Here is a 13483-nt window from a genome sequence, read left to right as displayed (position 1 = left end):
TTTGCACGTGCCATCTGTTTGCCTAAAGTGTCATGTGCTAACGTGGCAGCATGAGCCACTACATACTCTGGCTGAAGCCTCTGCCAATGGCCAAGGGAAGCAGGTACAAGGCCCTTCCGAGTGGAAGCTGGGGCCCTCTGGCCGCTGGCTGGTGCCAGGTCACACACACAGCTACTAAGGGGCAAGGCTGAGAGTCCAGCCATGGGCTATGTCTGCTCCCACAGCCTCTCTGGGCATAAGCCGAGGTGCTGTCCACTGGCTTGCCTTGGTTTCCCCTCCTACCCCCGGGCCTCACCTGCTCCTCAAGGTCTCGAACTTCCCGCATGATTGTGCCCGTATCCTCGATGGTCTGGATGAGCTGGCTGCAGTTCTGGGGACGGCAAGAGCAGAAGGCTTGCACCCCCACCACACGCCACCCCGGCCGGCCCCCAGCATCCTTCTCCACTTACCTCGTGCAAGGCAGCTAGATATTTGTATGCCTTCCGAACAGCATCATCCTTCTTGGCATCCTGACCAGACAGAAGGGACCAGTGAGCTTCCCCCTCGCCCCCCACACATACCACCTCCAGGACCCCAAGTCCACCCTCTCCCACTCCCCTGACTTCCCCCTCTGTGGCTTACAGCAGGGCCCAAGCCGCAGCGTACCTACACGGCTCACACCAGGCGGAGGCCCAAGCTAGCCTGTGAGCAGACAGGCAGGCGGGAGCCTAGACCCACTGTACCCCCCGACCCAGCCCAGCCAGGCCCGCACCTTGAACACAAGCTCATCGGTCACGGCAAATGTCCGGTCCAGCTTCCCAGACAGGGAGTTGATTTCCTTCTGAAGCTCCTTTGTGTCCGACAAGATCTGGCAGAGAACAGGGCAGCCATGAGCCCACACTCACACCCAGACAGTGGCTAGAGAGCTCTGCCTTTCAGAGGGCGTGAGGTCCCTGTGTGGCCATGCTACATGCTTCTGCTCCTTGCACGTGTCTGCCTGTTGGCCCCAACCCTCCACAGCCACAGTGATGCACCTTAGTAATCTCTTCCTTCTGCTTCCGGATGTTGCCCACAATCTCCAGGATGCGCTGGGTATAGGCCAGTCGGGACACGTCTCTAGGCAGGGTCTCCAGCTCAGACACCTAGATAGGAACACAGCAGACGCTCTCCTGGGACCCAGTCCCCATCCACTCCAAGCCACTCAAGGCCCCCGCACGGGCCTTACCAGCTGCTTATAGACCTCCTCCTTCCTGCGGGCCTCTTCGGCAGCCGCTCGAACACTCTGGTGCAGCTCCTGGATCTCTGCCAGCCGTCGAGAAGATTCCAGCTGCCAGGACCCCAGGGGCAGAGGGGCAGTGAGCACAGCACAAGGACAGCCCCCTAGGGAGGAACCAAACCCGCCCCACCCACAGCCCAGGGACTTGACAAGCTACCTCTCTGCAATCCTGGAGCTTTCGGAGGTGGCGGTACTCAGCCAGGAGAGGGACCCGGTGCTTTTCCCACTGACCCGCCAAGTGGATGACCCGCTGGGCGCTACTCTCTACCACGAGCTTCAGGTGATGGGAGAGGATCCGTGTCACACAGGCTGGACCCCTCCGCCTCCGGCCCTCCCGCCCAGCCCCGCTGCCAGCCCCACCTGCAGCTTGGCGAGGTTGGCAGCCCCATCAGGCAGCAGCTCTGCCGCCCGGCTCTTCAAGCGCAGGACCTGCTCACGCTCCGCCACGTTGAGCTCGCTCTGACGACGCTCTGCCTCTACCTGGCACCCCAAGACCCCCGCTGCTGTTGGTGGAGGAGCCCAGCCACACGTCACAGCCCTTTAGCCCCCACTGAGCCTAAGCGCCCCCAAATGACAACACACCCCTCCACCCTCCAGCAGCCCCCTGACCCCTCCTGATGGTGACAGACACCCACAGGCCCCTCTGATCCCTCTGCCTCCACAATGACCCCCTCCCCCTTCCCCGGAAGCCCTGACAAGGCCCACAAGCCGCTGCCCAGACAGACCCATCACACCCTCACAGATGTTCACACCCCTCCTGATTCTCACAGACACCAACACATCCTGACTGAAGCCCACAGGTGCCCCTAACCCCCACAGCTCCAACGCCCCTGACTCTACATCCCCCTCTCACCCCCACTGATTCTCCTGAACCCTCAAGAGCCCACAGGTCCCCGAGGTTGCCTCTGAACCCTTCTGACATCAGCAGACCGCCACCAAGCCCTCTCAGCCCCTTTAAGTCCCTCTAGGCCCTTTAGGCCCTGCCAGGATGCAACCCCAGGTGGGCGGCCCCTCCCCCATCCCCATCTCCCACTCCTACCTGCACGAGGTTGATTCCCAGGGTCTTCATGTTGGCTTCAACCTCTTCGATGTTTCGGTTCACTCCCTCCAGCTGTTCCCGAAGAGACTCCAGCTCCTGCTCTTGGGCTGCCCTCGTGTCCTAGGAGGGACAGGCCAGTGGGGGTGGGGTGTCAGGCCTGCTAGGCAGGGCAGGAGCCCAGAACCCCCTCCACTGCTCCACTTACCTGTTCAGGCTGCTGGGAGGGGGCCGGCACATCGCACACCTGGGCTGCCTGGACCTCAGGCTCCTGGGGGAGTGAGACGAGGGTATCCTGGCTGTCAGAGAAGGCCCTGCCCCTCCCAGCCCAGCCTCAGCAGGCCCTCCGAGCGCCATACTCCTGTCCACTCAATGGCTGACGGCTGTCAGAGCAGGTTTAGGGGACCCAGACGCTCTGAGACCACAGGCTGGAGTTCTTGCTCATGAAGAAACCTTCCAGACCCCGATACAAGAAGGATGATGGCCCCTCTAGGTCAAGGAGCGAAGACATGTCCAAGGAAACCATCTGGGGAAGCTGGGGTTTGCACAAAGCACTCCTACACCCTGCCATGGTTTCCACCCCTCCCCCCTTTCTCCACGGAAGCTCTTGAGAAGCCAGGGGACCCCCAGCACACAGAGGGCACACCCAGTGGGGACACAGGAACCTGTGTTGATAAAGTGTGTCGTCTGCACAGACACTGACCCTGCAAGCCTGCCTCGGCCCTGACAGCCCGCCCGGGGCCACTCAGACCCACTCACCGGATGGAAGGTGAACTTCTCTGAGTGGGTGAAACGGGAGCCCTTGGGAGCACCAGTCCTGGCCCCCACACCCCAGGCCTGCAGCAGCTCTCCCAGGTCTCGGGCTTGCGCGGGAGCCCCTGGTCGGCCCCAGGTCTGGCGGAGATGCTCAGCCAGGTGCTTCTGCAGCCGCTGTCGCTGGGCCCGTGTATCCTCCTGGACACAGAAGGCAGCGCAGATGGGAGGCTGTCGAGGCGAGCTGAGCACCCGAGGTCCTGCCTCCTCCAGGGAGCCGCCTGACAAAGGGCTTCCACCCAGTCGCCTCTCCCACCAAGGGGGCCCAGTCCTCCCCCCTCGGGACGCACCAGGTCTGGGAGGTCCCCAAGGACAGGGTCCCCCCCCCCCCCCCAGCCATGCTTCTCTCCACCCATTCGCTCCCCACACAGAAGGCAGCTGAGGGAAGGGAGAGAGGCAGCAAATCAGCAGCCTCCAAATCAGAGGTTGATGGGGCAAGGCTACGTGGGGACAGAGCAGAGACAGAGTCAGAGGTGCTGGGCAAAGAAGCGGTGGAAGCAGAGTAGGAGAGAGAGAGAAAGAGAGAATGAACAGAAGCAGTTTGGAGACAACTGGGGAAATCTGATTACGAACACAGTGACGGATGGTATTAAGGTGTTAATGTTATCAGGTGTGAAAATGACCCAGGGGTTACCTTAAAAAGTGGACACCCTTATGAGTTAAGAGATGTATACTTCAGTATGTACAGTCAAAATGGCATGTATACTGGGATTTGCCTTAAAATAATACTGAAAAAAGAACAACTCAGGGAGAAAAGATGAAGAAAGATTGGTGAAAGGCTCATAATTGAAAGCGGATGAGGGGCACCTAGGATTCATTAGAATATTCTATGTCTGAAAATGTCTACGAGTTTAAAAAAGATAAACGTCAAAAAAATAATTAATTAATTAAAAAGACAGAAGTCAAGATGGAAGAAATGGCAGCGGGGGACACAGAAGCAGGTGGAAAGTGAGTGCCAGAGGTGAACAGAAGGGAAGTGGAGAAACAGTCTGAAAAGGAGGAGACAGAGGAGCAAGAACAGAGGGGCAGCAACACCACAGAACGAGAACGACAGTGACCAGAAGAGCCAGCACAGAGACCTAGGGATGGAAAAAATGAGCACGGAGGACAGTGGCAGAGACAGAGAAACGACGAGAGACTCGGGGGCAGGAAGAAGGTAATAGAAACAGGAGGGAAGGGGGCAAACCCGACCTCTCTGGCTGCTAAGAACATGCCGGTTGTTCGGTGGAGCGTTAGCCTGAGGGGAAGGCACTATCACCCCCGCCCAAGTCTCAGAACTGGAAACCGAGGCTCTGGGGAGGGGAGAGGAGAGTGACTGGTCTGAGGTTCCCAGTCCTTCGGACCTCAGTGTTCTCTCAGGGGAAGAGCCCGTTAGGCGCATGCAGAGGGGAGGTGATGAGGGACCAAATCGGGAAAGGAGGGCACAGAGGACCAGGGTATGCTGAGATGGGAGCAGTAGGAAGCAGCCATGAGCAGGGGCCTCGGAAGCAGGGAGCCGAGCTTCAGGCTGTACCTGGGTGGGGTGGCGGGGTGCTCGGTGGACCCAGTCCTCGTCTCCAGGGCGGTCCCGGCCCGTGTGCCGGCAGAGCTGGATGGCATGGCTTTCGAGGAGTGAGGCCACCCTCCCGGCAGGCTGGGGCACCTGGGTGGGGGCTGGTAGCAGCAGAGGACTCGCCTGGAACTCCCGGGGCTCTGGGGGCAGGAACAGAGTCCGCTAGCCCTCCCGCTGGGCCCAGGGCACCAGGCCTACCACGGCCATCCTTCTCCTGAGCCCCGTCCCCACAACCTCAGGCTTACCTCCTCTGGAACTCAACTCAGGCAGGACCAGCCTGGTGGTGTGGAAAGGTTTCTGGGAGGCAGAGCCCTGGGTGGGGAGAGCAGAATCAGAGCCTCCATGAGGAACTGTGGTGGGGGCCACTAGTGGGAGGGAGGCCAAACACCTGAGCGCCCAGATGGGGCCAAGGTGGGGACAGGCAACATCAATGGGAGTTGATGGGTCCCACCTGGAGGTGCTGGAGCTTGGGAGTGCGGAGGAGGGGTGGGACCCAGGGCAGGGCCAGCTGGTCCCGGATCTGGCTCCCGATGGCCCGGAGAAGGATAGCTGAGTCCCCTGTGGGAGAGTGGGGAAGCAGCATCCATCAGATGACAAGGCCATAACAGCAAAAATACAAACCCTGGGAAAGCAGCCACGGCTCCTGGACCCCCCTCCCCACAGATGCGTATCTAGCTAGCTAGCCTTCTCACCCTCGGCCACTCAACAAGCAGTTACAGAGCACCTACTGTGTACCAGTCACTGTTCTAGACTCTTGGGATACTTCAGTGAACAAACTGAGAAGTACCCCTGCCCTCACAGAGCTGGCATGCTGGTAGAGGAGAACAGGTCAAAAGTACAAGACAGAAAGCTGTCAGGTGATGATCTGAGAGGAGGGTCAAGATCACTGAGAGGGGCACGCAATTTTAAACAAGGTAGTCCAAGGAAGGCCTCCCTGAGGTGACAAAAGAAAAGAGCCTCTAAAAGGTAAGAGGGTGAACCAGGAAGATATCTAGGGGAAGAATAATCTGGCAAATACAAAGGCCCTGAGGCAGGAGCACACCTGGAGGGTCAGAGAAGCACCAAGGAGGCTGGTGTGGCTGGAGTGGGGGGGGGGGGGCGAGGAGAAGGAGGAGGAGAGGCCGAGGTCCCTCCCAGCACCAACTTCCCACCTGGGGCAGCCCAAGCCCAGGACCCTCTCCCCCTGCCCTGACTCCCCTCCCCCAGCCCCAATCCTCCCCTGCCCCCCCAGCTCTCCCAAAGATACATCCCCCACCCCACCCCCAGTCAACCTTTTTACCACCTCCACCTCTCTCAGGCCCCTACGACACCCAGGAACACCATGCTGTCCTTCACCCCCACCATGCCCTGGGCAGACCATACCTGCAGGCTGATCTGCATCCTCGGAGGCATCAGAGGGCAGACGCTCAGCCAAGAAGAGAAGCAGGTCCCGGAGATCAGGCTCACTGGGGTAGAGGAAGTTCTGATAGCCAAGCTCCAAGGGATAGCCCAGGTCCTAGAGGTTGGGGAGGTAGCCTCTATCAGTCAGACAGGCAGAATTCCCCTGTCCCGGAAGCCCTGGGCCTGGACCACAAAGGCTCCCACTCTCTCACCAACCACCACCCTCTCAACTTCACCTTGGCTCCCCAAAGGCCTTCAGGCCTCTGCGGGGGACAGGGGTGGGAATCACAGAGTGATTATAGTCAATGCTACAGAGAGCAAGAAGTAAGAAAGGCTCTGGCCTTTCTAACTAGGACCCCAAATCCACATGTCACAAAAGAGAAGACAAGTATTTCTGAATCCCTGAAAAGAAACAAAAATTTTAAAGAATATACGGGCACCTGGGTGGCTCAGTGGGTTAAAGCCTCTGCCTTTGGCTCAGGTCATGATCTCAGGGTCCTGGGATCGAGCCCCACATCGGGCTCTCCGTTCAGCGGGGAGCCTGCTTCCCTCTCTCTCTCTCTCTCTCTGCCTGCCTCTCTGCCTACTTGTAATCTCTGTCTGTCAAATAAATTAATTAATTAAAAAAAATTTAAAGAATATAATTACCAAAGTCACAAAAGTGATGACAAGCTAGAAAAAAATGTATATGGAGTTCACATCACAAGCAAAGAGTAAATCTACCTAGTCTATAAAGAGTGTCTAAAATCAAACAAGCAGAAAAGACCAGCAATGCAAGAGAAAAGTCGGCGAAAGATAGGAAGAGGCAGTTCACAGAAAAAGAAATGAAAATGGTCCTTCAACCTAGGCAAGTATGCCCAACCTTGCTGCAGACTGAAAGCACACAGAGAGATCTCACACACACACACACATCACTGATCCAGGACACTGCGACGATCCGTCCTCCGGGTGCATGCTGAGAGGGAGATACCATCGCTAGGGCAGTGTTCCTGCCCAAAACCTGAATCCGCTCATTAGAAAACACTCCAACCAACTCAAGGGGTAAGCCAGTCCAGGCAACAGCCAGCCTGGGCTCTTCAAAAACATTTGTCATTACAAAAGAAACATAGAAACAAAAACCAAGGAGGACTGTTGACTATGCAAGATTAGAGAAGTAACAGTGAAACAAAATGTAGGGTCCTTGATTAGATACATTCCCCAGTTAAAAACAAAACAAACAAACAAACAAACAGCAACAAAGGACATTTTGGGGACAGCTGGGGAAATTCCACCAGGCACTGGATAGGAGATACTGTTGTTCTAATATATTACTATCAATTGTTAAGTATATACTATCAATATTAAATTTCAGGGATTCGGCAAATGTCCTACTGAGGAGAGGTGTGATGAAAATTGTAGGTGTGGGGTATCCTGCTGTCGGCCACTTTCAAATGGTTCGGCAAAGAAGTGTGTGTGTGTGTGTGTGTGTGTGTGTGTGTGTGTACAGAGAAAAGAATGGAGCACAAAGCTAACAAACGTCTGTCCAAGTACAAAGCTGGGGAGAAAAATGATACCGAGATATCATTCCTCACCTACTGAAGGGCCACAAATCAGTGGGCCAGGCTATGGAGAAGCAGGGGCTCTCCCCAGCGCGGATGGTAGGAAGGCAGAAATGAAACAAAGCCAGGTGAGGGCAACTGGGCAAAACTGGCCAAAAATAACATCTGCTTTTACTCTTCCACTTTGCTAAGCCTGCTTTGAGGAGCTGACCATGAAGCCATGCCCTAAACAATTCAAGAGGACAGATGCACAAGGTTCCTCTTTATGGCATTATTTGCAAAATAATGGAAACGCTCTACATGTCTAAGCATTTAATACATTAAATGCTGCTTTGCGGGGGGATTAGGAAAAAAAAAGGTAAGAAGGAGAAAAGAGTCTTCCTTCTCTGTATGAAGAAGACTCTGATTATCTACCTTCTAATTCTTTTTTTTAAGATTTTATCTATTTAAAAAAAAAAGATTGCATTTATGTATTTGACAGAGAGAGAGGGAGAGGGAGAGGGAGAGAGAGAGAGAGCGCGCGCACCGGCAGGCAGAACGGCAGGCAGAGGGAGAGGGAGAAGCAGGCTCTCTGCTGAGCAGGGAGCCTGACACAGGGCTCGATCCCAGGACCCAGGGATCAAGACCTGAGCCGAAGGCAGACACTCAACCGACTGAGCCACCCAAGTGCTCCCTCCCTTTTGATTCTTACAGTGCTATCAGCCGCTGCTTTCTTCTACCACTTCTGAGATATAGCATCTCCTCCTCCAGCACCCGTAAAAAATGAATACCAGTGACGATTATAATGGTGGATACTGTGTCAAGCCCTCTCTATTTTCCATGCTTCGATTCCTTAAACCAAACGTGGGAATGGGTAGCTAGTCTTTATTTCCCCTTGTTTTACAGATTTCCCATAAATTAAAATGACCAACTCTATCACAGTGCTGTGATTTCCGAATTACCCTCAAAAGGCTGCGGGTTCACTGCCCTCACCTCCTCTTCCTCCGCGTGACAGACTTTATTAATTTACGACAGAGTGTGGGTCCCTTAGGGAGCCTTTTCTCAACAGAACAGCCAAGGTAACGAAAAAAAAATTTTGCTAAAGAAGAAATACAAGGGGCTCCTGGGTGGCTCAGTGGGTTAAAGCCTCTGCCTTCAGCTCAGGTCATGATCTCAGGGTCCTGGGATCGAGCCCCCGAATCGGACTCTCTGCTCAGCAGGGAGCCTGCTTCCTTCTTTCTATCTGCCTGCCTCTCGGCCTACTTGTGATCTTTGTCTGTCAAGTAAATAAGTAAAATCTTTAAAAAGAGAAGAAGAAGAACAAGAAGAAGAAGAAGGAGAAGAAGGAGAAGGAGAAATACAAATGGGCAAAGCCCTGAAAAGGGAAGGGCTCCGCAAAGAAACCTTGGGAGTTCCCAAATGACCTCAGGCAGACCCTTCTGATAGTGAGAAGAGGGCCTTTCTCCCTGGCTCCAAACCAGGAAGCAGATTTCTGGTTTTGCTTTTTGCCTTCCAGACTGCAGAGTATGCAGATGTGCTCCCTGGAGCAGAACAAGCAGGAAACGGAGCAGAATAAGGAAGACCATGAAGAGGAAGGATACAATGTCCAATCGTAGTCAACACAATGCTCCAAGGGGATCTATCTGTGTGATACAAGGGTTTTTAGACTATTTCAGAGAAATAGGTTCTTGCCTTGCTTCGTGGCTCGTACATACCCTAGATGGTTACTAAGTTAGGTGGATGGGACTTTTGTTATGTGTCATGAATCACTGCTTACAACCAGAAACTGGGCAATCAAAATCTACTATAGCAAGAAAAAAGATAGAAAGGAGAAAGGGGGGGGGGATAAGTATATTCACATTTGCTTATATCTGCATTAAAAAAACAAAAAACAAAAACCTATAAAGACACACAGAGACCAGTTAAAGTGAACGGTTTGGAGTGTGAGACTGCGAGATACCATGTTCCTTCCATCACACCCTGGAGATCTCTCCTACCCTTTCAGTGGTTAACCACCTTTTACCTAATTAACAGTTCTTTGTATTAAAATGTCCCTGCTCAAATTACACCTGGGGTTTTGGTTCCCAGACTGGACCCTGACTAATAAAATGACCTACTCGAAACAAAAGTGACTTAGAGGGGTCCTGGGTGGCTCAGTGGATTAAAACCTCTGCCTTCGGCTCAGGTCCTGATTCCAGGGTTCTGGGATCGAGCCCCCCATCGGGCTCCCTGCTCTGCGGGAAGCCTGCTTCTCCCTCTCCCACACTCCCTGCTTGTGTTCCCTCTCTCGCTGTGTCTCTCTGTCAAATAAATAAATAAGACCTTTAAAAAAATAAAAAGGGACTTAGTGGCTTTGGTGTGAAAAGATTGGGAATGAAATCCAGCCCAGGCCACTAACTGGCTAAGGTCTTTGACCGATTACTGAACTACCTGGAAGCTCAGTTTCCTAGCTGTAAAATGGGTTCCCTATGTGCCTGCTTTAAGAGCTCATAGGCCCCATCAGGGTTCTGCATGGGGCCTGAGAAACAGGCCCAGAAGGAAAGCTTGATTCTCTGTCAGAATTGCCATTGGTCTGGAGCTCCACAGACTCTGAAAGTAGACTTCCCAGACTCAAATTAAAGATTTGCCTCTGACCCACTGTGTGACCTCCGGCAAATCACTTAAGTTCTCTGTGCTCTAGTTTCCTCCTCTTGAAAAAAAAAAAAAAGAAGGGGGGGATACTGACAGTACCTACTTGAGAAAGTTGTCAAGAGAACAAAGGAATATCATACCATGTTAGCACAGTGTCCAGCCCAGGGTAGACACTCAGAAAACATCCTTATTATCTGCCTATGTGTGTGGATTAGGTCACAACAGGAGGATTTATGTCAGAGGGTCACCATCACAAGAGTATGAAAACCACCGGTTTTTTAACAACTTTACTTTGGGTTTTTTCCAACACCTGCAATCAAAGAGTTGTGACTGATACAGAAACTCATTCCAGGAGTCAGGTGTGTGAAGTGACAGACACCAAAATATGGAGGTGGCTGAGTGGCAGAAAGTACTGGGTGTGGGGCATGTGAAGAGGTGGACAGCAGAAGAACCTGAGAACCCCTGAGAGCCAGGCGAACTTGAGAGCTAAGGGATGGGCAGAGCACCTTGGCCTCCTGGGAAGAGAGAGAAACTGCATAAGCAAGGTCCAAATTCAAGAAACCTGACCACCCTGTCCCCAGGGCCCGGGAAGGGGGAGCTAAAGGAAATTTTCACTGTATTTACTCTACTATCCGTCTGCCACCTATCCTAGGTCTGTTGGCCAAGTTCACGTTCGTCATGTAGCCAAAAGTGGCTAGAATCCAAGCCACCAGATCAGGCCTCTCTCAGAGCCATAACACCACTTACACAGAGCTCTAGCCCACTTTTTCTATGTTCACTGAGTTTTACTCCTCCTAGCAACCCTAGATGGGAGGTGCGACTCTCACACAGGTTTGACATGTGAGGAAATGGACCCAAAGAGGTTAAGGGACTGACCCTACATCACAGAGTGAGCAAGCCAAGAGAAATGACATTACTCAGAGGGCCTAGGCATAGTAACTGGGCATAGATCTGTACTGGGGAGGTATGAGAGTTTCACCACAGGGCACTTAACCTGGGAGACAGGTTGGGAATTATTCTCAGGAGAGGCAGGGCCACGAGGGGGAATGCAGTAGAGACACAGCTCTACTTAACCAGCATACTTTCCTTCAGGTAACCCTCTGACCCCCAACTCCCAAGCGATCCTGCAGGAGCAGCCAGTCACAGTGTCCTATGGGGATGACCATGTGATCCATGTGAGGCCGATCAGTGCACATAGTGATTAATTTAGGAGAGAGCCTGTGACCCAAGTCAAGCCTTTTCCTGGATCTCCTAAGTGGATAACATAGTGGGGTAAAATTTTAGCACTGCTTTAGTGGCGCTAAGCTTAAAATGTGGGAGCCAGGGCCAGCCCAGGCTCAAACTAGATCAACTCATATAATGCTCCTAATAACTCTACTTTTATCACCTCAGTTTCAGAAATAAGGAAACCGAGGCCCAGAAGGGTCAGGGTCACACAGTAGTGAAGGTCTGAGCTACTCAGGCAGTTTGACCACAGAGCCAGCGTCCTTAACCACTAATGAATGCTCAGTCACAAGAGGAGGTGGCAGAGAGGAAAGCCGAGCATTTCAAAGGAGCTCGGGGACTTTGTGAAGGAGGAAGGAAGAGGCCATGTGTACTGGGAGAAGGGCACTCACCATGCAGGCCTGAGCCAGGCTCATAGCCAGGCGGAACCGGGCAGACATGGCCAGAGGGAGCAGGGGGCTGAGACCGGAGCCCACAGCAGGGTTGATGACGCGCAGGCAGCGGACCACAGCTTCTACAACCAATTCCGTGGTGAAGGCTCGTAGCGTCTGCACATCTGGAGGGACTGCCCTGAAAAAAAAAGAGGGCAGGCCGGAAGCAGGCCAGGCAAAAGGGATCAGGCTGGGCCCTGCTGCCTTATGGAAGCTTTAGTATTGGGGTGGAAGTGGGGTGGGGGAGGGATGGTCACAGTTCAGACAGGTCCTGGGCGTTGGTGACTTCAACTTCCATTTGGAAAACTAAGAACTGGGGAAGTCCTTAGGTCCTAATGGTGGACGTAAGGGAGCTGAATTTAAAAAAAAAGGGGGGGGGGGCGCCTGGGTGGCTCAGTGGGTTAAGCCGCTGCCTTCGGCTCAGGTCATGATCTCGGGGTCCTGGGATCGAGTCCCGCATCGGGCTCTCTGCTCGGCAGGGAGCCTGCTTCCTCCTCTCTCTCTCTGCCTGCCTCTCTGCCTACTTGTGATCTCTCTCTGTCAAATAAATAAATAAAAATCTTTATTAAAAAAAAAACCTCAAATTGCCATATCCTTAAAAATCTCAAAGTTCTGGGGTCTGGGAAGGGCAAGGGACCCAGGTGGCATGCTCTCTGTGTTTCTGGATCCCCAGGTATCATGCTCCCTGCACGTCAGAGGCCTCTAGATATTGAGCTGCTAGGGTTTTAAGACTAGATATCTCAGGGCTCAGGTTTGCAGGAGTTCCAAATGTCAGGGTCCCTAGATGTCAAGATCCCCGGATATCAAGACCTTCTAGTTTCAAGCAACCCAGAAATCAGGATCCCTAGATGTTGGCGTCCTCGGTTCTTAGGGTCCTTGAATGCAGAAGTCCTTGTGTGTCAGGGTGACTAAGTGTTGAGGCCGCCAGATTTTAAGGTCTGGGGATTTTAAAAGCCCAGGTGTTGGGAAACAGGGTTTGAAGGTTCCCAAGTATCCAGTCCCAGGGTTTCTGAGTGCCAGCGTCCTGGGTGTTTAAATTCCCTGGTTCTCAAGATGGCTTCAATTTTCTTAATACCAGGATCCCGGAGTATTGATGTCAAGAACTACATACTTCAGGATCCTGGGTGTTGAGGATCCAAGGTTTTAAGCTCTGGAGATGCCTGGGTCCTGGAATTTGGGGTTTACCAAGTGTTGGGGGCAAAGGGTTTGTTTGGGAGCTCCCTGCCGTCAGAGTGCGTGCATGCGTGTGTGTGTGTGTGTGTGTGTGTGTGTGTGTGTGTAAGGAGGGGGTGTCTTAGGGTCCTGGAAGTTGGAGCCCCAGATGTCAGGGTCTGGGGTTTTAAGGTTCCCGGGTGACTGGGTCCAGAGTTTTGGAGTCCCGGATGTGGGCATTCCGGGGTGGGCGGGGGCTCTGTCCTTACGTGCCGGCCTGGCGCAGGGAATGGATGAGGATTCGGTCCGCCTCCTCCATGGTGAAGCGGTGTTCGAGTCTGAAGTCGGGTCCAGGGCCGGGTCCGAGCAAGAGAGGCGCAGTTGAAACCCCGTTCCGCACTCGCGGTCCAAGGAGTGTCACAGGCTGCGCGGGGAGAGCCGGGATGTGTAGTTCGGAGGACGAGTGTGGCGCACGCCGGATGCCTGGCGGCG

The 13483-nt window shown here is 53.6% G+C and overlaps 1 protein-coding gene across 1 annotated transcript in view; it reads right to left on the bottom strand.

Moving 5' to 3' along the window:
* The window catches only part of CCDC22 (coiled-coil domain containing 22), a 14011-nt gene extending 528 nt beyond the window's left edge, over nucleotides 1-13483 (bottom strand). Inside the window, exons 1-16 of the mRNA XM_059157156.1 lie at nucleotides 13261-13483; nucleotides 11801-11978; nucleotides 6019-6151; nucleotides 5108-5214; nucleotides 4902-4968; nucleotides 4618-4796; nucleotides 3051-3245; nucleotides 2500-2562; nucleotides 2295-2414; nucleotides 1616-1735; nucleotides 1413-1529; nucleotides 1205-1306; nucleotides 1014-1121; nucleotides 752-847; nucleotides 450-509; nucleotides 296-370 (exon numbers count right to left, since the gene is read on the bottom strand). Of these exons, the coding sequence (XP_059013139.1) occupies nucleotides 296-370; nucleotides 450-509; nucleotides 752-847; nucleotides 1014-1121; nucleotides 1205-1306; nucleotides 1413-1529; nucleotides 1616-1735; nucleotides 2295-2414; nucleotides 2500-2562; nucleotides 3051-3245; nucleotides 4618-4796; nucleotides 4902-4968; nucleotides 5108-5214; nucleotides 6019-6151; nucleotides 11801-11978; nucleotides 13261-13310 (1770 nt within the window). The 5' untranslated portion in view covers nucleotides 13311-13483. The remainder of the gene's footprint in view (nucleotides 1-295; nucleotides 371-449; nucleotides 510-751; nucleotides 848-1013; nucleotides 1122-1204; nucleotides 1307-1412; nucleotides 1530-1615; nucleotides 1736-2294; nucleotides 2415-2499; nucleotides 2563-3050; nucleotides 3246-4617; nucleotides 4797-4901; nucleotides 4969-5107; nucleotides 5215-6018; nucleotides 6152-11800; nucleotides 11979-13260) is intronic.

Source organism: Mustela lutreola, chromosome X (genome assembly GCF_030435805.1).
Source record: "Mustela lutreola isolate mMusLut2 chromosome X, mMusLut2.pri, whole genome shotgun sequence".
Lineage (NCBI taxonomy): Eukaryota > Metazoa > Chordata > Mammalia > Carnivora > Mustelidae > Mustela > Mustela lutreola.
The sequence above is the reverse complement of the archived record's forward strand: the minus strand, read 5'-3'. Positions and strand labels throughout refer to the sequence as shown.